The sequence below is a fragment of the Capricornis sumatraensis genome, chromosome 4 (assembly GCF_032405125.1).
Source record: "Capricornis sumatraensis isolate serow.1 chromosome 4, serow.2, whole genome shotgun sequence".
Lineage (NCBI taxonomy): Eukaryota > Metazoa > Chordata > Mammalia > Artiodactyla > Bovidae > Capricornis > Capricornis sumatraensis.
Genome location: NC_091072.1, coordinates 29,000,779 through 29,027,175, shown reverse-complemented (window position 1 = coordinate 29,027,175; position 26,397 = coordinate 29,000,779). Strand labels below are relative to the sequence as shown.

General features: G+C 40.7%; 1 protein-coding gene across 2 annotated transcripts; it reads left to right on the top strand.

Annotated features, from left to right (window-relative positions):
• The first annotated feature begins 5,076 nt into the window (after nt 1-5,076).
• F11 (coagulation factor XI) lies at nt 5,077-26,205 on the top strand. 2 transcript variants are annotated; one of them, XM_068971746.1, is made up of 15 exons: nt 5,077-5,169; nt 6,018-6,073; nt 8,272-8,434; nt 9,852-9,958; nt 10,991-11,150; nt 14,405-14,514; nt 15,222-15,381; nt 17,565-17,674; nt 17,768-17,930; nt 18,018-18,124; nt 21,182-21,350; nt 22,434-22,609; nt 23,400-23,495; nt 24,051-24,190; nt 24,758-26,205. In XM_068971746.1, exons 2-15 carry the CDS (start codon nt 6,019-6,021, stop codon nt 24,917-24,919), a joined length of 1,878 nt encoding a protein of 625 aa, XP_068827847.1. In that variant the 5' UTR covers nt 5,077-5,169; nt 6,018; the 3' UTR covers nt 24,920-26,205. The 2 variants fall into 2 exon arrangements, with proteins under 2 accessions (XP_068827847.1, XP_068827848.1); XM_068971747.1 differs by having other exon boundaries at nt 24,051-24,185; nt 24,758-24,911.
• The last annotated feature ends 192 nt before the right edge of the window (nt 26,206-26,397 follow it).

Here is a 26,397-nt window from a genome sequence, read left to right as displayed (position 1 = left end):
AACTCCGTCTATCCAGGGATAATAAATTCTTCTCTTGGCCTCACCTGCACAGTCATTCATACCTACTACTGCCTGCCTCTCTTGGGGTGAAGAGCCAGTGATCTTGGATTTTGTTCTGCCAAGCGGAATGGAAGAAACCTGTGAAATGTGCACTTTTGCAAGGAAGAGATGGGTTATCTGAACCTGGAAGATTAGCAGCGCAGCTTTCCATGTCAGCTTCTTACCTTGGTTCCCTGGACGTTGCCACAGGGCTCCAGACTGGCCGTACAGGGGAGACCTGTGGGGCTGCAACTGTCTGGGTGCAACTTCCGCCATAAGATCCTCACATAGCCTTCGTGGAAGGCGGGGGATCTGATTTGCTGGGGGTTCAGGGGGCTTCCCAGGTGGCGCTAGTGGTGAAGAATGTGCCATAAGAGACACAGGTTTGATCCATGGGTGGGGAAGATCCCCTGGAGGAGGGCTTGGAAACCCACCCCAGTACTCTTGCCTGGAGAATCCCATGGACAGAGGAGCCTGGCAGACTACAGTCCACAGGGTTGCAAAGAGTTGGACACCATTGACTTAGCGTACACAGTGGATCCTGGGTTCTGCAGTAGTAACCCAAAGGCAGTCATAAGTAAATTCCTGGTGGTAGGAAGCAGTCCTGGAATGAATGATATTAATTCTTATGTAACACAAATTCCAAACTTGTCAGTGACCCACCACCACAACTGATATCAGGAAGTTATATTCCATCCCACTGAACTAACTTGACATTGACACAGAATTTGACCATTCACAAAATACTGAGTAAATGAATTAGAAAAATAGAAAAGCAAAGTTCCTAAAAGAGGTTGAGTTTTTCCTTCTATGTTCACAGACACAATGAGAGGTGGAAAGAACTAAAGATGGAGGGGACTGACTGAAAGAAAACCACAAGGTCTGAGTCATTCATAAACCACATAGCAGGAAATTGAAGAGTTAAGGGCTTACTCCGCAAATAAATTCCCCAGATTTTGCTATATCTGGCTGGATTCCCTGAAATGATTAAAAAAAAACAAAACCCCACAACTTCATCTTTTACTTTAGTGTACAACACAGATACTGTGAGTGTTGTTTTATACTTAAAAAGAAAAAAAGCGGTTTGCAGTGAAAATCTTTTATCTTCACTACTAGTGTCCTAAAGGATGTTTGAATAGGACTTGAAGGGCTTGCAGTGTAATCCTTGGGCTATAAAATAAATTATTTTTTCACCCTCGGGCTCTTGCTGGTCAAGGAATGACCTGCTTTGGGCAAAAGAGGAGAGCTTAAATGTGAAGCTCCTCCGGGATATGCTGATCATCTTAAAGTTGCCAACTGGAACCAGTGGTGCTGGACTGGTCTCTTTATTACCCATCATGTGTTCAGTACAAGGGGGAACAGAAAGAGCACTTCACCCAGTAACAGCGTCAACAAACTGAGATGTGTGTAAGAGGCTAAGAGGGCCAGAGGCTGGCATGACTTCACTTTCACGAGGGCGAATGGACAGAGAGGCATGGGGCAGCACCGAGCCTGCAGGCCAGCTCTGTGCCACCAGCATAGCAAGCTGCAGAAAGCCCAGCATGTGAACACATCTGGTTAGCCAAGGGCTCCCGCATCTGTCTCCTTCCTCGCCGAGGTGTGGGAAACATCTAAGGTATACTTAAAATTTATTAAAGTGGGAGCCACTTTCATTCACATCTCATAGATTATAAATGGGCATTCATGTCTAATGAATGAGTATGTCTTTAGGCTCAAGATGAAGCAATGGCGGCTTAAAGAGGTAAAGAGACCACTTCAAGGTCACCTGCAAGGACAGAGTCAGGACTAGAACTGGCATTCATATCCCAGGTGAAAGTTATGAGCAACCTAGACAGGATATTAAAAAGCAGAGACATTACTTTGCCAACAAAGGTCCGTCTAGTCAAGGCTATGGTTTTTCCAGTAGTCATGTATGGATGTGAGAGTTGGACTATAAAGAAAGCTGAGCGCCAAAGAATTGCTGCTTTTGAACTGTGGTGTTGGAGAAGACTCTTGAGAGTCCCTTGGACTGCAAGGTGATCCAACCAATCCATCCTAAAGATCGGTCCTGGGTGTTCACTGCTAAGTCACTTCAGTCATGTCCGACTCTGTGCAACCCCACAGACAGGAGCCCACTGTCCCTGGGATTCTCCAGGCAAGAACACTGGAGTGGGTTGCCATCTCCTTCTCCAGTGCATGAAAGTGAAAAGCAAAAGTGAAGTTGCTCAGTTGTGCCCGACTCTTTGCGACCCCATGGACTGCAGCCTACCAGGCTCCTCCATCCATGGGATTTTCCAGGCAAGAGTACTGGAGTGGGATGCCATTGCCTTCTCCTGGGTGTTCACTGGAGGAACTGATTTTGAAGCTGAAACTCCAATACTTTGGCCACCTGATGTGGAGAGCTGACCAATTGAAAAGACCCTGATGCTGGGAAAGATTGAGGGCAGGAGGAGAAGGGGATGACAGAGGATGAGATGGTCGGATGGCATCACCGACACAATGGATATGGGTTTGGGTGGACTCCAGGAGTTGGTGATGGACAGGGAGGCCTGGCGTGCTGCAGTTCATGGGGTTGCAAAGGGTTGGACACAACTGAGCGACTGAACTGAACTGATGTATCCTAAGTCAGTATCATATTGTATTATGAGGAAGATAAAAAAAAAATGACAGGAGCACATATAGCTGTCATTCGCTATTTTCATTATCATCTAAAGCAGTGGTTCTCACCTGGACATACTCCCAGCCAGGGGACTTTGGGCAATATCTAGAGACATTTGGTTGCCACACCTGTATGCTATGGGTACTAGTGGGTAGAAGCCAGGGATGTTGGTAAACATCCTACTATGAACAGAACAGCCCCTCAGAACAAAGAATTATCTGTCCCAAATATTAGTAATGCCAGGGTTGAAAGGTCAGTATTAAAAGAGAATGAAAAGGGGATATTTCAGGGACAGCAAGGAAGAGGTTTCAGAACGTTGGAGTCTGTGCTTTTCTTCGAAGCAAGTCTTGATAAGAAAGGAGCTCCAAGAGAAATCTGACGTTGGCTGTGACTGAGAAAGTGCACCTGTGTGTTTCTTCCTGTCCCAGACAGAGAATTTTAGGCCACCAAGGATTCCAGCTTCTAACTTATTCTTGGGTCTCTATAGACCAAGTTCTGAATTTTTCCTGAGATTTTGTCCAGTAATTCCCTATTTTCATTAAGCTTCAAAAGCATTCTACTTCACTGCAGGGGTTGGGGGGAGAAAGCTTTAAGAGAAAAGTATTTAACATTAGAATTCTAATCTGCAAAACATTGGTCGAAGAGAATTCTTAGAATACTTGGTGTCAATTTGAAAAGAAGCTCTATTTAATATGGAAGAGTTCCTACACAGGTAAGACTCTTATTCTATTTTCATTTGAATAGACAAGAATATTTCAGAATCCTTATATTATTTCGAAGGCTTTAGAAATTTCACTAATTTAGCGAGAACAAATTTAGGAAAATATTATTTGGTTTCCCAATGATGTATATCGTTTGTCAGAGTCTTTCTGTTTCTCTCAATAGAGTTGGAGGCCTATCATTATAATCTTTGTACTAAGGCTTTAGGATAGAGATGGGGTTTCATGAAGTAAACAGTACAGGGAAATAAGGACCTTACATAATTTCATGTATCAGTTTTCCACAAAAAGCTTTCCTGGCATAAATTTGCTATTCTATGTTCGAACTGCATAAAGAACAGTGCATTATAGACATATGCTTTTTGTGTAGCTGAAATTTACTTTTATTTTCATTTATTTATTTTTGGCCCTGCCACACGGGATCTGCTACTGCTGCTGCTGCTAAGTCACTTCAGTCGTGTCCGACTCTGTACGACCTCGTAGACAGCAGCCCATCAGGCTCCCCCGTCCCTGGGATTCTCCAGGCAAGAACACTGGAGTGGGTTGCCATCTCCTTCTCCAATGCATGAAAGTGAAAAGTGAAAGTGAAGTCACTCAGTCATGTCTGACTCTTAGCGACCCCATGGACTGCAGCCTACCAGGCTCCTCCATCCATGGGATTTTCCAGGCAAGAGTACTGGAGTGGGGTGCCATTGCCTTCTCCGCATGGGATCTAATTCCCTGAAAGTGTTAGTCACTCAGTTGAGTCCTGCTTTTTGTAGACCCCATGGACTGTAGTCCCCCAGGCTCCTCTGACCATGGGATTCCCCAGGCAAGAACAGTGGGGTGGGTTGCACGTGTTCCTCCAGGGGATCTTCCCAACCCAGACCTCCTGGGTCTCCTGCATTGAAGGTGGATGCTTTACCGCTGAGCTACTAGTGCTCATTACAACTAATCCTTTCCAGGTCTCCAAGGTAACACTGTGTAAGGGGAAACGGGCTTGCAGAAAAGCAGGGATCTACAATTGACCCCACCTGCTCCACAACCCTGGAACAGCTGAGTTTCAATTCTCTACTTTTCCAAACATCAGTTAGTCCATCAGACTTTCCTTGTTTTCTTTTCAGATGGTGAGATTCCAGTTAGCCTGAAATTAATGATTAACAGTTGCTATTTGAAAATGTGGTTAAGTGCAGCTTTGGCCAGCGGGCATCCTCATTTTGAGTTTAAGGAAATGGCAACCCACCCCAATATTCTTGCCTGGAGAATCCCAGGGACGGGGGAGCCTGGTGGGCTGCCATCTATGGGGTTGCACAGAGTCAGACACGACTGAAGCTACTTAGCAACAATGGTTAAGAAGTGAAGAAGGGAAAGTGAGGTCACTCAGTCGTGTTCGACTGTTTGCAACCACATGGACTGTAGTCTACTATGCTCCTCTGTCCGTGGGATTTTCCAGGCAAGAATACTGGAGTGGGTTAAGGCACACAGGCAAATTTAAGTTCTCTAAGCTTCTCTCTGGTCACTTGTTGGGATACACAGGAAAACGAGAGAGAAAAAAAATCAGTGTATTGAAAAAGCAAGCACCTCTACCAGAGTACATGTTTGATATGCAAACATTTTAAGTACTTTGACAGGCATTCTGCACAAGGAAATGATGTTACATCACACTGGGAATCAGTAAAAGTAAATATTAAAGTTAAGTGAACAGTACCTGCAAAAACTCATTGAGAAGAGGATGGCCATTTTGGAAGACAAAAAACATTCTTATTAAGAATCACAACAAACAAGGTGTTTCAGGTATGATTTCAAAAAGTATTATTTAAGATGTCCCTCAAACAATTATTCCTTGATGTGCCTTTTTCTGTGGAGTTAAAAAATTTTTACAATAGAGAATAAAACGTGTCTGATTTAATATTTTGGAAGTTTCTAGTTAATACCCATAAGCAATGTGGGAGGAGATTGCAGAATGGAAGAAGAGTAATAGTTTGTACTCAGTAGCAAGTATTTTAGGAATTGAAAAGATATTCAAGAGTAATATGAACACATCAGAAGACAATCTGTCTCAAAGATTTCCCTTGAGACAGGAAAACTGTCTCAAGTTTTCCATAGAGATGTCAATTCAGGGCTTTGTGGAGATAAGTATGTGCGTAGAAGACCAAGACAATCTAGGAATATATTTGCAACCTCATTTTAAAAATAGAACATTTTAGAAGTAAAAAATCAATTATAGCTTCTTTGATAGATTTAGAAAAGAAACTTCAACAATGGAAAGAAAGGAAATGAATTGGAAGAGAAGATAAATATGGAAAAATGGAGATGGAGAGAGGGTAGATGATCATGAGAAATGTCTGATCAGTAGTGAGCTGGAGGCAAAAGAGAGGGAGGGAAGGAAGGAAAGGGGACGACCCTTCTAAGTCCTCGGTTCCTCCCAATCGTGAAGGTGTTGACCACTGCACAAACAAGCATGTTGAACATTCTAGGATTGGGGGGAAGATAAAATTCAGCATTATGATAAGGAGCTCTGTGACTCCTATTGAATTATTTACTCCTCTCCCTCCACATTTCTTGTAAACTCTGACATCAGTAAATTAATTAAAATTCATGTCTTATGTTGTAAGCATATGCACATTTTTCATTTTTTATAGGATGGCTTTATTATACCAAATGGTACATTTCACTTTATTTGCCTCCGTTGCTGGTGGTAAGTAGAGTCTTATCTTTAGTGTGGACTGGAAATAGCTTGGTTCCCCGACTTATGGATTAGAAAACAGGAGGGCATAAACCCAAAAGGCAAAATCACACATGGTCTTATTAATGTTTTATTTAAGAAGGTCTAGTGGTGGGTCTAAACCTGCATGTAATTACAATCAAACTAGTAATGAGTGATAATGATATTTTGAGATATCTGAAACGGCTATTTTTATTATGCCAAAGGCACAGGTCCTGTGGACACGAATGCATTTTGCTCCTACATTAGCCGTGGAAAGATATGCCATATTTTAGTTAGAAGTTAGTGAAAATGAAGTTGAAATTTCTCCTCATTTAAGTCCATGGACTACATAATCCTCTAAGCCTCTAGTGATAATTTCTACTGTTTTTTTAACCTGTATACTTTTCCACATACTTACTGGCATGTTGGTTATTACTGAGGCAAAATTACTTATTTTTAGTTTTACTTATTTTTTTGTTGCTACAATAAGTTTGAGTTATATTTTGTTCTGCCCAAATATTTTAATTTTTGTTATATATATATTTAAGAAGACCAAGGGTTATATCTTAGTATTTGTCAAGGAAAATATACCAAGATTAAAAACTCTAATACATTTATTCAGTGATTAAAATAGTAATGACCTAAAAATCCACAATCTGGAATATTAGATGTTTCTTTCTAGAAATAGAAGAAAATTTCAATTTTATGTAATTTAGTTTTGTTTGTATTTTTAACTTATTTATGGTTTCAGTGGAAGGGGCTTCAGTAATTTTTCTAAGAGTCTAAAGTTTTTGTTATTAAAATGACCTATTTATTTGTTTGGCTTTGTTTTATTAAAATATAATTGATGTACCATACTGTATATATTTAAGGTCTACACCACAATGATTTTACTTACATACATCATGAAATGGTGGCCACAATGTGGCCATCATCTCATATAGATACATTAAAGAAACAGAAAAAAATGTGCCCCTTATGATTCTATCTCGTAGGATTTACTCTCTTAACTTTCACATATAACGTACAGCAGTGTTAATTACATTTATCATGTTGCACATTACATTTCTGGTACTTATTTATCTTATAACTTGAAGTTTGTACCTTTTGACTTTTTTTTTTTTTTTTTTGGCCATGCCATGCGGCATGCAGGGTCTTAGCTCCCCAGCCAAGAATCGAACCCAGGCCCTCTGCATTTGGAGCATGAAGTCTTAACCACTGGACTGCCAGGGAATCCCCCTTTTGACTATCCATATCCAATACCCTTTTCCTCCAGTGACTGTCTCTGGTATACACAAATCTGATCTCTTTTAAAAAAATGTTTATTTTTAAAATATAATTGATGTACAATACTATGTTAATTCCTAAAAACAAAGCAAGTGAACAAACATAATGAAACAGAAATAGAGGCATAGAAACACAGAACCAACAGGTGATTTCCAGAGAGGAGGTGGTAAGGTGAAGAGAGAAATAGGTGAGGGTGATTAAGAGGTCCAGACTTCCAGCTGCAAAATAAGTGATTCATTGTAACAGACTGTGCAGTGTGGGGAATATAGGCAATAATTTTGTACTATCTTTGTATGGTGACCAATGGTAACTAGATTTGTCATGATGATAAACTGAAATGTACAGAAATATCCAATCACTATGTTGTGCAACAGGAACTAACATAGTGTTGTAGGTCAATTGAACTGGTCCATTTAAAAGAGTGAAGTGATATGATACCTTATCCCCTCAAGGGCCATCAAATGCTACCCAAAGCAGTAGGTACCCAAAACTGGGTGGCTACCCAAAGGCTACACGGAGCCTTACACAAGCATGGTGTTTAGACATAGAGAAGTGATGGGGAAAGGAAAAGCAGAGGAGACCATTCTAGACCTGGATGGGGTCCTAGAAGGTGTTTTTGCCCGAAAAGATCTGAGAAACAAATCAATTACTTGCAAAGCACCCACATCTCCAGACAATCACTCAGAAGCGCTGTTCTATTGAGACACACATGCCGTTTCATAATTTTCTTTTCTATCTGTGGCTGCTTATCCAATAAACTAAAAGTGTTGATGGCCCTGGTTTCTAAGTTCTGATATTTCCCGTTAAGTAGACCTATTTCACTTGCCTTTGTGAGATTATTACCTGATCAGACATGTGCCCCATAAAATCCAAAATCACATGCGTCATGTATTACGGCCTAGAGTGTGTGACCACGCTGTTCCAAGATGCCTGCTTTAAAGGAGGAGACATCTCTGTGGCTTTCACGCCAAACGCCAAGCACTGCCAAAGCACCTGCACCCACCATCCGAGGTGTTTGCTCTTCACTTTTATGACGGAGTCATCATCCGAAGATCCTACCAAGTGGTAAATGTTTGCTTTTCTACATAGAGGAAATAGATTGTATATGACAGACAGTTACCAACAATGAACTGTCATCTACCATTTTATAAAACTTGACGTTAACACTGGAAAATGTATGTTCCTTCAACTGAAATACTAAATATTTACAGAAGAAAGAGCAGCATTTAGGCAGGTCAGGAGGAACGGCCGTGCCCCTCAGTGTGGACTTTACAACTCTCTGGTGGTCTCAGTATTAACAGTACTCTCTGTCTGATTTTTTTTCTGCTTTAAAGCCAGTTCATCATTTTGTTCTTTGCCTTTCAATTGATTATTGATACTTTAAGTGAAAGTGAAGTCGCTTAGTCGTGTCCGACTCTATGCGACCCCATAGACTGTAGCCCACCAGGCTCCTCTCTGTCCATGGGATTCTCCAGGCAATCATGCTGGAGTGGGTTGCCATTTCCTTCTCCAGATTGATACTTTATATTATTCAAATTAGTATATTTCCCTCAATGATGTTATTAGGAAAAAAAATTCACTGTTTATAAAGGTAATTTGAAAGAACAGTACAATGATTTCATATCATCCCAAGTCTTTTTGTCATTTTGGTCTTCTCTATTATGTATATGTAGATGTCTAACCATTTGAAATAATTGGAAGCCATCATAATATTTCACTCAAATATTTCAGCATATATTATCGTACACAAATGACATTAAAAATTAACAAGAATCCCTTTATATCATCTCAGTTGTCCTTCCAATGTAATTTACAGCAATTAACCAGAATCTTATCAAGATTCACAAATTACATTTGGTGGTTTTGTGTCTATAGTCATATTCTTAAAAATCTTGGGACGTTCCACCTACCATTTTTGTTTTCATATTGAGTTTAACATTTAATAATAAAGCTTTACAGCAGGATGACATTATCAGCATCTTTATGCACTATTGCTGCATTCAGAGTATTTAGATAGTTCCCTGAACTTATAAAACTTACTATTCTAGAATTTACGACTGAGGTTGGCAAAGTTTTTCTTAATAGGCAGAAAGTAAATATCTTAGGCTTTGTGGATCTAATAGCAAAATCAAGGATATTATATAAATACTTATATAATGATTCAAAATATAATCATTGAAAACTATAGAAACCATTCTTAGCTCATGAACTATATAATGAAACAGGCAGAGAGCTGCATTTAACCTAAAGGCCATAGTTCACCCACTCCTATTTTGTGTTTGGAAGGAAAATTTCATGTCCTTTTTCCAATGTCGAGATGTTGGAATGAAAACCAAATTCACAATCTCTTAAGAAAATATTTGTTTTGGCATGAGATAGAGGAATGTTTCCTTCTCTTTGACTCTCTGTGGGCTGACTTTTAAGATCCATTATTTTAAAACATACATTTTCACCCAGTAATGTTATTTCTTTAAAAAAACAGGTATACTTGCATCCTGAAAGACAGTGTTACAGGAACACTGCCAATGGTGAATATGACAGGAGCAATTTCTGGATATTCTTCCAAGCAATGCTTGCACCAAATAAGTGGTAAGATGTCTTGCTAGAATTGATATTGATTAGTTACTGTGATGTATACAGGTCGTTACACCAGCTATGGTTTTATGGCTATAAAATAAAATCCTGCGATATGGAAACAAACCCTCTCAGTGAAGCACTCTTCACACAGAGTGAAAATTAGCACACATGCGTGTCTTCCCCCAACACTCCATTATGCTGTGCTTGTACTTAATCACTCAGGTGTGTCTGACATTTTGTGGCCCCATGGACATAGCCCACCACGCTCCTCTGTCAGTGGAATTTTCCAGGCAAGAATATCGGAGCAGGGTGCCATTTCCTACTCCACAGGATTTTTCTGACCCAGGGATAGAAGCCCTGTCTCTTGTGCCTCCTGCATTGGCAGGTGGATTCTTTACCACTAACGCCACCTGGGAAGCCCCATCCTATTACAGGTCATTAATATTTATCTCATCGGACACATCCAACTACATCATTCATTTTTTCCCCTCTCCTTTCCAGCTTAAAGTTTTATATGAAAGTCCTTATTAAATACATTAATTCAAATCAAGGAAAGCAGCTATAAAGGTTGAGATGACACTTGCCGTAATAGTGAAATAGATACTAGTAGTATAGGTTAGTTAGTGAATCAGTCCATTAGTGGAGTGAAGGAGACAAGAGAGGCCAGCTCATAAAACTGAAGCAGAAATGTACAAGTCTCATGTTGCTGCTGGAGAAGGCAATGGCACCCCACTCCAGAACTCTTGCCTGGAAAATCCCATGGATGGAGGAGCCTGGTGGGCTGCCGTCTATGGGGTCGCACGGAGTCGGACACGACTGAAGCGACTCAGCAGCAGCACCATATTGCTGCAGTGTAAGAAGGCAATGGCATCCTCTTACTGTTTCCATGGAAGAGTAGGAATTGAGCAGATTAAAATAGAATTAGAGGATTTCTGAGGAAAAGTCAGTGAAAGAGCAAGTCTGGAGGAACAGTGGCTGAGATTGAATGATCATACTTGACGCCAGAGACTGGAAAATAACCATATATTCTGATTTTATTTCCAGCTTGCAACAAAGATGTGTATGTGGACCTAAACATGAAGGGGATGAACTATAACAGCTCTATTACCCAGAGTGCTCAGGAATGCCAACAGAGGTGTACAGACGACATGCACTGTCATTTTTTTACATTCTCCACAAGTCTCTTTCCAAGCATAAAGGATCGGTGAGTGAGCTATGGGCTGATGGAAAACAAAACGGAATTCTTTTTTTTTTTTCCTATCAACTTGATGTCAAATTTTATTTTTAACCCATGCAAGACAATTCTAAAAATACTAATACTATAGATTTTTTGGTGAAAAATGTATTTAAAGTCCAGCTTGGATGCACTTCCTTATATAATACAGAATTTGTCTTTCAATGACACTTACCAAAAATGTTAAATCCACCTCTTAGCTAATTTATTGTTGTTACTGTTTAGTCTCTTAAGTTGTGTCCAACTCTTTTGTGACCCCATGGACTGTAGCCTGCCAGGCTCCTCTGTCCATGGGATTTCCCAGGCAAGAATACTGGAGTGGGTTGCTATTTCCTTCTCCAGGGGATCTTCCTGACCCAGGGACTGAACCTCTGTCTGCTGCTAATTTATAGAGTGCTACATTTCTTAGTTGGCAATTTTAAAACAGTTGCAATGGTCAGTCAGTTCCCTTCTCAGCCTAAAGGATGCTACAGTCTGAACTTGTAGAATCAAAAAGAAAAACCTACTCAGATATCCCCCCAAATAACAGTTCCCCACCTGAGACAAAGTAACCAAAACCTATGTGAAATACTTCAAAACTTGTCCCGCTACTAGATTTTGAAATATTCCAGGGGTAAATATATTATGTAAAAATATAAAAGGATCTGATTTGCAATTGATTAACTTCTTTTCTCTTGAGAAATATTTTTAGGGAAAAATATCATTAACTTTTTAATTTAGATTTATTTGAGATATTTGGGATTTGTATCAGTTCAGTTCAGTTCAGTCGCTCAGTTGTGTCCGACTCTTTGCAACCCCATGAATTGCAGCACGCCAGGCCTCCCTATCCATCACCAACTCCCAGAGTTCACTCAGACTCATGTCCATCGAGTCGGTGATGCCATCCAGCCATCTCATCCTCTGTCGTCCCCTTCTCCTCCTGCCACCAATCCCTCCCAGCATCAGAGTCTTTTCCAATGAGTCAACTCTTCGCATGAGGTGACCAAAGTACTGGAGCTTCAGCTTTAGCATCATTCCTTCCAAAGTAATCCCAGGGCTGATCTCCTTCAGAATGGACTGGTTGGATCTCCTTGCAGTCCAAGGGACTCTCAAGAGTCTTCTCCAACACCGCAGTTCAAAGGCATCAATTCTTCAGCGCTCAGCTTTCTTCACACTCCAACTCTGACATCCATACATGACCACAGGAAAAACCGTAGCCTTGACTAGATGGACCTTAGTCGGCAAAGTAATGTCTCTGCTTTTCAATACGCTATCTAGGTTGGTCATAACTTTTCTTCCAAGGAGTAAGCGTCTTTTAATTTCATGGCTGCAGTCACCATCTGCAGTGATTTTGGAGCCCCCCAAAATAAAGTCTGACACTGTTTGCACTGTTTCCCCATCTCTTTCCCATGAAGTGATGGGATCAGATGCCATGATCTTCGTTTTCTGAATGTTGAGCTTTAAGCCAACCTTTTCACTCTCCTCTTTCACTTTTATCAAGAGGCTTTTTAGTTCCTCTTCACTTTCTGCCACAAGGGTGGTATCATCTGCATATCTGAGGTTATTGAGATTTCTCCCAGCAATCTTGATTCCAGCACAAGCTTCTTCCAGCCCAGCGTTTCTCATGATATACTCTGCATATAAGTTAAATAAGCAGGGTGACAATATACAGCCTTGATGTACTCCTTTTCCTATTGGAACCAGTCTGTTGTTCCATGTCCAGTTCTAACTGTTGCTTCCTGACCTGCATACAGATTTCTCAAGAGGCAGATCAGGTGGTCTGATATTCCCATCTCTTTCAGAATTTTCCATTTTATTGTGATCCACACAGTCAAAGGCTTTGGCATAGTCAATAAAGCAGAAATAGATGTGTTTTCTGGAACTCTCTTGCTTTTTCGATGACCCAGCGGATGTTAGCAATTTGACCTCTGGTTCCTCTGCCTTTTCTAAAACCAACTTGAACATCTGGAAGTTCACGGTTCACGTATTGCTGAAGCCTGGCTTGGAGAATTTTGAGCATTACTTTACTAGCATGTGAGATGAGTGCAATTGTGCGGTAGTTTGAGCATTCTTTAGCATTGCCTTTCTTTGGGATTGGAATGAAAACTGACCTTTTCCAGTCCTGTGGCCACTGCTGAGTTTTCCAAATTTGCTGGCATATTGAGTGCAGCACTTTGACAGCGTCATCTTTCAGGGTTTGAAATAGCTCAACTGGAATGCCACCACCTCCACTAGCTTTGTTTGTAGTGATGCTTTCTAAGGCCCACTTGACTTCACATTCCAGAATGTCTGGCTCTAGGTGAGTGATCACACCATCATGATTATCTTGGTTGTAAAGATCTTTTTTGTATAGTTCTTCTGTGTATTCTTGCCAGAAATTGGATTTGTATAGGGAGGTACAATTATCTGGAGCGTCCCTGGTGATTCAGGGGTAAAGAATCTGCCTGCAATGCAGGAGCCATAGGAGGTGTGCATTCAGTCCCTGGGTTGGGAAGATCCCCTGGAGAAGGAAGGGGCAAACCTTTCCAGTATTCTTTCCTGGGAGACTCCACGGATAGAGGAGCCTGGCAGGCTACAGTCCACGGGTTCGCAGAGAGTAGGACATGACCGAAGAGACTCAGCACATACATGTACTACACTTATCTGAAATCCAACAATGAAAGAAGAACTCAAAATGACTAGTATTTGGATTTTCACATTCTGGTCTACACATTCACAAAAAGGAGATGAGCGGAAATAAAGCGTCAAAGATTTACTTGAAGAAAAGCAATGAATGATAACACAAGATGAAGTTCTCAAATTAATAATTAAGGTTTTGTGGTTTGTCTTTAGCTCAGCTCAAACCCACCTTTCTACATATTTTATGTGTAAGATTCAATGCAAAGTGAACAGCAAGCCAGGACATCAGGAGTTGCTAGGTATTATTGGAAAAGTTAAAATGGTAAAATTGAGACGAGCTTGAGAAGTCTTTAATTCCTACATCTCCACTCTTTATGTCACTACCCATCTAAAGCTGTCATTTTACTGATGAAAAAATAAAACTGACAAAATTCACAGAACCACCAACTCCCAGCAGAGATGGGACTCAAGAGCAGCTGTCTAGTCTCTCAGATCAAAGTTTTCAGAGCAATTCTTTAGCTTCCATGCCCAGGCCATCTCTAAATGTGATTTTTTTTATTATCTTATAGTTTTCCTTACTTGCGTTTGGAGGGATAAAATAATTTTCCATTTTGGTCTTTATTCAGTAACACTTGTCTGTTGAAGAACACCCAAACAGGGACACCAACCGGCATAACGAAGCTCCGTGAAGTGGTATCTGGATTTTCTTTGAAGTCCTGTGGCCTTTCTAACCTGGGTAACTCTTATTTTCTTAATGAGGTAGTTTAGCCATTCAGTGCTAATGATATGTACAATAGGCCTCACTTAGGATACCAATTTGTGCTCCCTGATGAAATGGATCCATTGACCTTTTATTTTCCTCATGAAAAAAACTTCCTGATGTTCTATATGATAAAAATTTATATTGGAATTTAAAGCTTACAGCAATCACTTCAGTTATCCTAACTTTAAAAGTGTAAAAGATCTGGGGATCAACAAATCTTTTAAAGTTACTAGTAAGACCTTGTTTCTTTAGAGCTGTTTTAGGTTCTCAGCAAAATTGAGAGGAAAGGATAAAGATTTCCCTTTACCTCCTGCCCAGACACATAGTCAGCCGCCCCTATTACCAGCATCCCTCACCAGAAGGTACATTTGTTACAACTGACGAGCCAACATCATAATCACATCATAATCACCCGAAGTTCAAAGCTTACATTACAAGTCACTCTTGGAGTCATACATTGTATGGGTCTGAACAAATACATAGTGGCACGTTTCCATCATCAGAGTACCATTCAGAATACTTTCACTGCCTTAAAATTTCCCTGTGTTCTGCCTGTTCATCCCTCCCTCACCTCCCAACAAATGTTGATATGGAATTTATGAATACCGTGAGTGGGGTTTTACTTTTACCGATGCTACCAATGGACTGACCTTCTGAATATGCTTTCTTCTGCCGTGCAGCTTGCATTAGGGACGTTTTCCCGAGAACGGCGTTTGTGGACATCACCATCGACACTGTCGTGGCCCCAGATCCCTTTGTCTGTCGCAGCATTTGTACTCACCATCCCAGCTGTCTGTTTTTTACCTTCTTATCTGAAGAATGGCCAACAGCATCTGAAAGGTAAGGAGTTAAGATTAAGGGTCATGTGTTATCTTTTAAAACAGTTGATCAAAACCCACCCTTGAAAATTCTGAGCAACTACAAATTTTATCTAAATGTCTCTCTAGAATAGATAAAAACCGCAAGGAAGAATCCTAGCTCCTCTCTTTCCATTTCCCACTCAGTGACCACAGGACTTTTGCTTTTCTTTAGGTGAGGGAGGTCTTTGCCTTCAGCAAAAGGACAGCAACAGAGGAGGAGATGATTAGATACCATCAGCGACCCAATGGGCATGAATTTGAACAAATTCCGGGAGATGGTGGACAGGGAAGCCTGGTGTGCTGCAGTCCATGGGGTCCCAAAGAGTCGGACACGACTTAGTGACTGAACCACAGTGGCAACAATGAGAGGGTTGCTAGTTCTGAATAGAAGGAAGAAAATAATGATAGTCACTGAGAGGTATCTCAGCCCAACGCCTGGTTTAAGATCATTGATAAAGGAGTACAAAGAGCTGGAAATTGCAGTGACCTGTCAAATTCAAAGTGGAGAGCGGGGCAAACAGTGGCCTTCATCAAAAGAATTGGGCATAATGGTGGAGGACGCTTTGAGAATTTAGGTCATTTCCCTAATGATGCATATTAACACAGGAAACTGTAATAAAAGCACGGGAAATTGCTATGATCATCAAAAGGATGTTTGTTGCCCCCATTAACAAAATTCACTAAAAAAAAAAAAGGAGAAATCATCTTAAGACTGTTTGCTTTAAAATCTAGGTTGTAGGTATTATCTGAATCTGAATTCTTAAGAGTTCTTGGCATTTGCTTGACATGGCTGTTCATTCCTGGGGGGAGTGTCCTCCAGAGAAATTCAGCCAAAATAAGCCCTTGAGCTCCTGTTTATCAAGCAAGGCTGGTTTTTTTTTTTTAAATCGGGGGAGGATATAACTATAGAAGTATCAATAGTAGGTTTGTCACCTGAGAATATCTTTGTTACTTTCATTTTCTCAATATGGTTCTAAACATGGAGATGTGATAAGTACACTCAATAGATTAAAAATCTTGTACTACTTGGGCCAGAGTGGAAGTAAAACAGAAGTGATTAGATTGGGATATATTGTTAACGTAGAGCCAGTAAGATTTGTTGATGGATTGAATACCAGCATGAAGGAAAAGTCAGTGATGGCTGCAAAATTTTTTGGCTCAAGAAAGTTGGAAGGATGGAAATACCAATGAAGAGATGAGGGAAGATTTCCTATAGAGTTGATTTCAAGAGGGAAGAGGTGTCTGGTAGTCAATGAGAAAGAAATATCGAATTGGCAGTTAAAAAGAGAGATTTAAGTCAGTGATTAGGTATCCCCAGCTGGTAATTAATGCTGCTGAAACTGATGAGATCATCAAAAAATTGAACAGAGAGGAGGGCACAGATTGAGCCTTAGGGCATTAAAAATTTCAGAACTTAGAAAGATGCCTTTGTAAGGTGTTATTTTGTCTTAATCACAGTTCTCTTTCTTTCATATTCCATTTATAAAATTTCCAATCAATACCTATAAGAGGAGGTATTTTATCATCATTACAGGATGAGAGAAGAACATGGGTGCTACAAGCCAAGACTTGGCCTCTTAAATTCGAATTAATGAATATTAAATAAAACTAAATCTTCATTTCCTCAGCTGTACTAGCCACATTTCAAGGACTCATGATATGGCTGGCTAGTGGCTGTTGTAGTGACTAGCATAGATGTGGAGTGTTTACATCATTGCAAAAAACTCTGTTGGACATCACTGCCCTAGACTGTGATTTTGTACTAGTTAGGAAAGGTTCCTTCCTCCCAGAGAAATGCCGCCTGGGTGTGGAGCCTGCATTTATCTCTGTCTAAGCCTACAGCAACTCTTCAGTAGCAGATTTCTAGGCAGTGTGAAAATTCTTGGATAGTTGAGATAGTCTAGGAAAGTTGAGAGAAAGGAAATGAAAAAGGAAGGTGCTAGGAACAGTGATGTTGAACAGAGCAAGCTCAGAAAATTGAGAGGCAGTTTGGAAAATGTCTGCCACCTATGCAACCTAGAGTCTGACTCAGTGTACTTTCAAAACGGAAACCCCTTCCCTATTGAATACCAACAGGAATTGATTTCTATATGCATTATGAAAATGTCTTCTTCTTTGATACGGTTTACATGGTGCCTCTTGACGTCCCTTTTTCACTCTTAGAAATCTGTGTCTCCTTAAAACATCTTTAAGTGGATTGCCAAGCGCACGCTTTAGAAAGAACAAAGCCTTTTCTGGTTTTAGTCTACAAAACTGCCGGCACAGTGTCCCAGGTAATCAGTGCAAGCTCTTCCTTCTGATCAAGGTCAGCAAATGGGTGGGAGGGTTCTGCATTTCGCATCTCAATCTGTGCTTCTGCGGTGCAGTGTTCTGCCATTCTTCATTCTATCGCCACACTGAGTTCTTGGGAGAAGAACTGGACATCGTAGACGCGGACGGGCATGAAGCCTGCCAGAAAACATGTACCAATAGCATCCGCTGCCAATTCTTTACCTATTTTCCATCTCAAGAATCGTGCAACGGAAGGAAGTAAGACATGTCAAGTCCCATAGACGCTCCTGTCCCAGCTTGTTGAGAGATGTGTTATGTTTATACCATTTTGCTTCCAACCTGCAGGGGTAAATGCTACTTAAAACTTTCTGCAAATGGATCTCCAACTAAAATACTTCATGGGACAGGAAGCATCTCTGGATACACATTAAGGTTATGTAAAATGGATAATGGTGAGTTTAACGTCACTTGAAAAAAAGTAATAACCTGAAGGAGTTATTTTATCCTGAGTATGTCATGACTAAGAGAATCAATAATGGCCACAGAGGGGAGAAGATTAGTACAACAATGAATGTAGTTACAATTTTCTGTTATTTTCACTGCTGTCAATCAGGCTGACCTGTTTTAAAGGTAAATATTGGGCTTTAACTAAACTCTGCATTGCCTGGCATTAATTAAATATATGTTATAATCCCTGGGTCAAGAAGATCCCCTGGAGAAGGGAATGGCAATCCACCCCAGTATTCTCGCCTGGAGAATCCCATGGACAGAGGCTCCTGGTGGGCTATATAGTCCATGGGTTTGCTAAGAGTCAGACACCACTGAGTGACTAACATTTTTTGCTTAAACATTTTATAATTTGATACATTTATATAACCAGTATTTCCTGGTGAGGCTCAGGTTTAGTCAACATTTTTATGTCTGTTTGTTGATATCAAGGTCAGTGATCTTTCTTATTATCCTTTATAATAGAAATATCAACCAGCATCTTGATTAGTCATCTTCTTTCTATTGGTTGTTACTTGATCTTTAATTGAAATATAAATAATCATCTTATGTTTGGAAAATTGTTATATATACAAGAAATATTCAGTAACTCCTTCTCCAGGGCCTTCAGATTTCCCGCAAGTGTTCAGAGTATTTATGAATATTAGCAAAAGTTACAGTAAAACCTTATTAACTTGTAACAATGAGTATAAGAGAGTGGAAATAAAAAGATTATCTATATTAAGCAAGACCTATAATAATATAAAAATGATAATACCAGGTCAGCAGTACTTCCATTCCAGGGGCCAATTTCTGAGCATAGTAACAAAACAACACTAAGGGATAGAATAGGAACATTCTCCCTACACGCATTCCTCCCTAAATTATCATAATAACCTATGACGACTTTAGTGTTCATGATTTATATACACTGCATGTTTCTAGACTTTTATTGCTTACTGCCCAATATTACAATGTAATATAAATTAAGTTGCAGCTGAGATTTAATGAGTGAAATGGACGCTATAATTATGCTTTGTAGTAGATTTCAAAGTATGAAAATCTTCTGTGTCAGAAATACTGGCTCTACTGAGAGGTGAATAAATAAATCCTGAGGTTCTGAGAACTTGTTTTGTAGAACAGACAATGTTACATTGTGTCCAATATTACCCTCCTAGCTGGGAAATTCTGCCTTCCTAGGGTTTAGAGCTGAGAAGGCAATGGCACCCTACTCCAGGGCTCTTGCCTGGAAAATCCTATGGACTCAGGAGCCTGGTAGGCTGCGGTCCATGGGGTCGTGAAGAGTCGGACATGACTGAGCAACTTCACTTTCACTTTTCACCTTCATGCATTGGAGAAGGAAATGGCAACCCACTCCAGTGTTCTTGCCTGGAGAATCCCAGGGACGGGGGAGCCTGGTGGGCTGCCATCCATGGGGTCGCACAGAGTTGGACACGACTGACGTGACTTAGCAGCAGGAGCAGCAGGGTTTAGAGGGGCTCTGATGGGACTCTGGATGGTTCTAGCTTCTTTACAGTCAGTTGAGTTGTATCTCATACCTTCTCTGTTTTTCTTACAATAAATTTCCCTAAGACAAAAAGGAGCATTTACGATCTTTCTGTTGTCCTGGTGCTACCAAGCAGTAGAAAGGATGGAGTCGATTTTATTGTCAGTAATGGTGACATCGCTTTAAAAAGGGGAGCCAGCACTTACACCTTAAATTGCAGAATCCATTCTCTTCCCTCTTTCCTTTCTAATGTTCCTTATGCTTCTAATGTTCTAATGTCCCTCCTTATGTTCCTTTCTAATGAATCTATGGCCTCGGGTCTCTAAAGGTTGCAGACTATATCAGGTGTAGACTGACAGCTAAACAGAAACTATAAGATAAAGGAAAATAAAATCTTATGTCTTTTTAATGCACCTTCTGATATAAGTGAAATGAGTTGATTAGGTTTTATTGCATTAGATTAAAAATGTGCTAATATGCAAGGGAATATCTGACTGAGACACTTATATCTTTCACTGTCATTGGTTTATACTATAACTTAACTTTCTGAAGACACAGAGCAATTGCCATCCAAAGAAACATCTATTAGTTCAAAATGCAAGGCCAAGCATGGGTATTTTCAGCACTTTGTTTGAACTGAGAAATGAACACTGAGATCTATAATTCATCTTAACAAGGTCTTTATATATTATATATTAATATATTTTAGTTACTGCTGACATATTAATTTTCCAAGTCAAGAAAGAAACTGAGGGGTGAGTTTGAATCAAAGTCCTTGGAAATATCAAGGGTCGAGCATAAAACCCCAATCTGTCAATAAGACCAAAGGGCAGAAGCTGTTCACAAACAGAAGAGAAGCCGGGTTGGGGTGTGGGTGGAGCTGGAGGGGCCAAGCGGGCCAAAGGGCAGCTGGGGTGGGAGAGCAGTGGGAGGAACTGGACAAAGGCTGCAAATGGTGCTCACCTCTAACCGGAGCTCTCAAACGCCAGTGAGGCTGATCAGAACTTAGGCGGTCAGGGTCCGCTGTCAGAGTTTCTGCTTCACAACGTCCAAGGTGGGGCCCAGGAATGATCATCTCTCACAAATTCCCAGGTCATGCCTGGGAGGTCGGTCTGGGGGCCACACTTGACAACCATTGCTTTCAAAGAATCGCTGGGGTTGTCATTTGAGGGAGGGCAAGCCTCGAAGTCCCAGATGAGACATTATTTTGTTGTTGTTCAGCCGCTCGGTCGTGTCCGACTGTTTGCGACCCCATGGACTACAGCATGCCAGGCTGCCCTGTCCTTCTCTATTATTTGGGGAATTATCTGGGAACGTGCAATTACAAGGTGAACCACTCACTCAGGTTTCATGTTCATATCGTGCTTTGCCAACTTGAGTCTAAAGTATCTTCAAGTGAAGGTCACGGTACATTATTGAACCCAGGGAAGGGCATTCCCTGTGTGCCTGAAGGAACGTAACTACTGATAGAAAATGAAGATTTAGGAAGCTACTCACTGCAATCCTTCTGTCGTAGTGTGTACAACAAAAATCAAGACCAGAATTGTTGGAGGAACCCAGTCTGTTCATGGAGAATGGCCGTGGCAGATAACTCTGCACATGACATCACCCACCCAGAGACACCTGTGCGGAGGCGCCATCATTGGAAACCAGTGGATACTAACAGCTGCTCACTGTTTCAACGAGTTCAGTACTGTTGCTGCTTTTACTCGTTCACCATGCTCATGCATATATTAATATTAAATCTACTCTAGTATTTTATTTCAAAGATGTCAATTTTCCTATTTGCTAAATTACTTTTGTCTTTAGTGGGGAAAAAAGTTAAAAGGAAGAGCTGTTCATATTCTATACCAGCATCAGAAGAGGTGCAGGAGCATGGCTGTTTGACTCCATAATATTCCACTTTTCTGGCTAAATGTAGACACATCCCCAGGGGACTTCTGCTTACCTCCTGTTGATTATATCACCTTCTGTGCACTGTCCTGGGCTTTGGGTTTAGGACTAAACTCAAAGAGAATTTCCTGCGTCCTGAATGTAATTTCCCACTTATTCTCCCTCTCCGCTCTGACTCTGTCTCCTCCTCCTCCTTCTTCTCCGCTCTCTCTCTCTTCCTCTGTCCGCACCCCTCACTCTATTTCCAGACATAGAAAGAAGGGTTTATTATGCATCATCATATTGGATTCCCTACTTCAGTCATTTTCATTACCGGCCAGATATAAAAGCTCCATCGAGAGCATATGGACTGTGTGCATCCCAGGGAATTTTAGTTGACCAGATTTCCTCTTTGCACTGCAGTATCTTCTAGGTTGTTTTTAGACTCAGATTTGTGGTTTTGTCGGTTTATTTTTATCATTATGCAGCTTACTCATAACTCAAAGATTTGAGGTCATTAGTGTCTTTTAGCTTTAACATATGGGACAGTGGGGTGCCAGAAAGTATGAGTGAATTTCTCAGGGTCACAGCCAATCGACAGCCACACCTAAAGTAAAACCCAGAACTCTGTGTGTGTGTGTGTGTGTGTGTGTGTGTGTGTTGAAGGGTGGAAAAATTATTCACTGATGTTTGTGCATTTAATATAAGGTAATTGATAGCCCAGGACCTTCCATAAAAGAGGACTATGTGACTGAAAAATCTTAGCAGAAAATCACTTCTTTCCACATAAAAGCCCCTCCCTGACTAGGAATAGTGAGTTAAATAGCACTGTATCTCAAAAGGTTGGGAATTATTTGCTAACGGAAATCTCTTTTCCTCTCTTGCTTACTCCTTAGGGTCGAGTCACCTAATGTGTTGCGTGTCTATAGCAGCATTTTGAATCAATCAGAAATAAAAGAGGATACATCTTTCTTTGGGGTTCAAGAAATAATAATTCATGATCAATATGAAAAGGCAGAAAGTGGATATGATATTGCCTTGTTGAAACTAGAAACAGTAATGAATTACACAGGTATGGAAAATTTCAAACAGAAAGTTGTCTACAGTGATGCTGGGGTTCACACTCCCAGGTTCATGGCCTGACCTTGGCAATCCCTCCACGTATTACTGTCATTAAAAAGGGAGAAGAGCTGCAAAGCTCCGCTTTCAGTCCATTAAGACTGAATGCTGGGATCTTCCCTGGTGGTCCAGCGGTTGAGATTTTGCCTTTCAATACAGGGAGTGCAGGTTTGATCCCTGGTCGGGGAGTTAAGATCCCACATGCCGCATCCCACAGGCAAAACAAATCAGAGCATAAACAACAGAAGCAATATTGTAACAAACTCAATAAAGGCTTTCAAAATGGTCCATCTTTTTAAAAAATGCATATGCATATAAAAGGCTGGCATGCTGTCCTGATGATTGAATCTATTTTTTTGTGGGGAGGGGTTCAAATGGCAAGTTTTCTTCAGATTCGCAGAATGACATGACTTCATAATATATTGGAATGTTAGAGATGATTTATATCTCCTTTTTCAGCAAGAAAGGATGGCAAGTCAGAATGAGGACGCAGTTTCTATAGGATCCCAGACCTCGTGAGAGTAACAGAGTTAAGGAGGAGGCTGTCTCTGTTCCCTCATCCTTGATGTGTGATAGATAACTCTGACCATGAGGAATGAAAACACATGACAAAGAGGAAACAAAAACCCGAATATAATAACCTGAGAACACACCCTAATCACAGAAAGTGAAGGGAGAGAGTTTTCCTGGGAAATGTGATGTATTCTGTTTCTGATAACTAAACTGTGATTTTTAAAATTTAGATTCTCAATGGCCCATATGCCTACCTTCCAAAGGAGATAGAAATGTGATGTATACTGAATGCTGGGTGACCGGATGGGGATACAGAAAACTAAGAGGTAAGAAACTATATTTTTCTGTGTGCTACAGCTGAAGATACAGAACACAGTTTAATCACAACATTTTCTGCTATCTCAAGTCACACAGCTAAAATGAGAGTAAAATAATAACATTATTCAATTGCAGAAAGTGTATTCATAAGGATGGAAAGGCAAAAATCACCCAAATGAAGATGATACCTCGCCTATTTGATTGGAAATTTTAAATATGACAATCTCTTTAAAGACTCATTACTTTTAATGAAGTGTAATTCAAAACCTAGCACTTTTCAGTAAATGTCTTAGCCTGTTATCCAATTATTTTCTCTGGAAAGTAATTCCAGTTAGAGCCGTAATTAATTTTGAGCTTAATTAACATGAACAAAATGGTACAATAGTGAGAATACCATCTTCTCTACACGCTGTAATTACAAAGGTCTGTGAGCTAAACCTGATTTTTGTTTTCTTCTAGATTGTTAAATAGGTGCGGTTTTGATTTTAAATATAGGTACTTATATTTAAATTTATATTATATGTATGTGATTATTCCATTTATAAATCAAAATTTTGTTTTAGACAAAATACAGAATACTCTCCAGAAAGCCAAGGTACCTTTGATGACTAATGAAGAATGCCAGGAAGGTTACAGAAAGCACAGAATAACCAACAAGATGGTCTGTGCTGGCTACAGAGAAGGAGGGAAGGATGCCTGTAAGGTAACCCTGTCTTCAGCCAATTGAATAAACTCAAATTGGAATGTTTAATGCATTAAACTTTTTTTAATTTTTAAGTTAAATTTTTTTACTAATTTATTTATATCTGGCTGCACTGGGTCTCTGCTGCTGCGCAGGGGGTTTCTCTAGTTGCAGGGCCTGGGGACTATTCCCAAGTTGCGGTGCTCAGGCTCAGTAATGTGACACGTGGGCTCCGTTGCTTCACAGTATGTGGGATCTTAGTTCCCAGACCAGGGATCGAACCCAGCCCCCACCCGCCACCGCATTGGCAGGTGGACTCTTAATCACTGGGCCACCAGGGAGTCCTCGGTTTGGTGCATTTTTTAAAAAACAGTCTTCTGCCAATGAGCAGGGAACACAGTGGGCTTGTTTTTTCCTTACCCTAAAATCTGACGTGGATAGATTGGTGTGGGGGACAGGTAATCTGCTTCTTTGAAATTTATTAAAGGGCCAAGACAGAATTTCAGGTGAAATCACTCCCAGGGCAAGGTATTTAAGATGCGAAGTCTGAACTGATCTGCGTGCCCTTTTCTTTTCTGTTTGTCACAGGGGGATTCGGGGGGGCCCCTGTCCTGTAAACACAACGAGGTGTGGCACCTGGTAGGCATCACGAGTTGGGGTGAAGGCTGCGGCCAAAAGGAGCGGCCAGGTATTTACACCAACGTGATCGAGTACGTGGACTGGATTCTGGAGAAAACGCAAGGCCCTTGAAAGGGTCCTCAGAGACCATTCAACTTCCTGAAGGGTAAATCGGATCATTCCCTGAAAAGGGTTTGGATTTCACTGCAGAGGACACTGCACCTTCATTTTCCTCCACAGGCTACAATTCTGAAACTGTAACAGACTGGAGAGGTTGGGTATTAGTAAGAAAAAGCAAACTGTCATGCCCCCTAAGCTCCCAGGGTTCCGTGATGATCAGAGTCTGACTTCAGTATCCAGGTTCTGTTTTGTTGGCTATACCTCTCCTAAACCAAGGATATACAATCAAGATTAAGATATTTAAAGATGAAAGCATAGCCAGATAGACCAGAAAAGGATCAAGTGGCGGCACCAAAGGATTGGGTAGAACTGCTCAAAGAAACCACGTAAAAAGCTGTGGTGAATGAAACATGGGAAGCGGAGAAAATAGGAACCGGGACAGTCATCCAATCGCAAGATTCTGTGCTCTGCGTACGGGGAACTCTTTTGGGAAAAAAAGAACTGAATTTGATGACAGGTTTCAGAATAATCAAGAATTCTTGTCGTTAATTTTTAAATGGGTTTGGGTAGAGACAAGCTATGAATAAGTGAGAATGTGGACTCCAGAATTTCTGTAAGGGAAAGGATTAAAAGCAGCAATCCACCTGGAAGTGGGTCCTCTGTTTGTGCATGGATTTCATATGCATTTGGCATAGTTTTGGGTACAGGAGGGCTGGTGAAGATGAGGGGGGTAAGCTAGAGACTTTAGACAACCTGCCTCTGCGAGTATGGGTTCACAAGTCTACATTTGTAGATGATAAATGTATTGGAGAGAAATCAATGTAACATACACCAGTCCTACAGGAGACAATGATTTGGGAACACATGGATGGGTACAATAGTGTTTTCAGCATTTTCAAGGCAGCACCTTGTATTCTCAGTACTGGGATGTTCCCTGTCATGCAAATATTTACATGGTTATTGTTTTTGATATAGTCTAATAATCTAAAATTTGCACTACCGCCAACAGTTTTCAATCCATGCCAACAACCTGTGTCAAGATTCTGTCTAATATGCACAGTGTTGATTGAGCAGACTGAACTGGGGGGAATACGGTGGTGAGCCAGTCAATATATCTCTACCTTCATGAAGCTTCCAGTCTGGTTAGCAGGAGCCACAAAAAGAAAGTAATTACACGCGTATAAAATATAGAATTTTAAATGGAAATGAGGCAGCACAGGGTTCTACGAGAAGGGAAGGGAAAAGAGAATTTGGGGCAGGTTCAAAGATTGGGATAAAAAGGAATTTTCCAAGGAAGACACAGTAAAAACAAAACAAAACAAAAAAAGACCGGAATGGCATTAAGACCTTGGCTACTGTCCCAGCTCATTAAAGACTCGGGGAAACTTTGCTCCATTTTGACGAAGAGGCTTGTCCCAGCTGGTCCTGTTGGACCCCCTCCTCCCTTCACCCCCTGGGTCCTCCTCATCCTCTCGTCTTCTGCTCTTACA

What these genes read in the sequence shown, in the direction of transcription:
- F11 (XM_068971746.1), top strand. Translation starts at nt 6,019, where the DNA reads ATGGCTTTATTATACCAAATGGTACATTTCACTTTATTTGCCTCCGTT. An exon ending in GAATCGTGCAACGGAAGGAA is followed by an intron (nt 17,931 to 18,017) that starts GTAAGACATGTC and finishes TCCAACCTGCAG; the next exon opens with GGGTAAATGCTACTTAAAAC. An exon ending in AACAGTAATGAATTACACAG is followed by an intron (nt 22,610 to 23,399) that starts GTATGGAAAATT and finishes TTTAAAATTTAG; the next exon opens with ATTCTCAATGGCCCATATGC.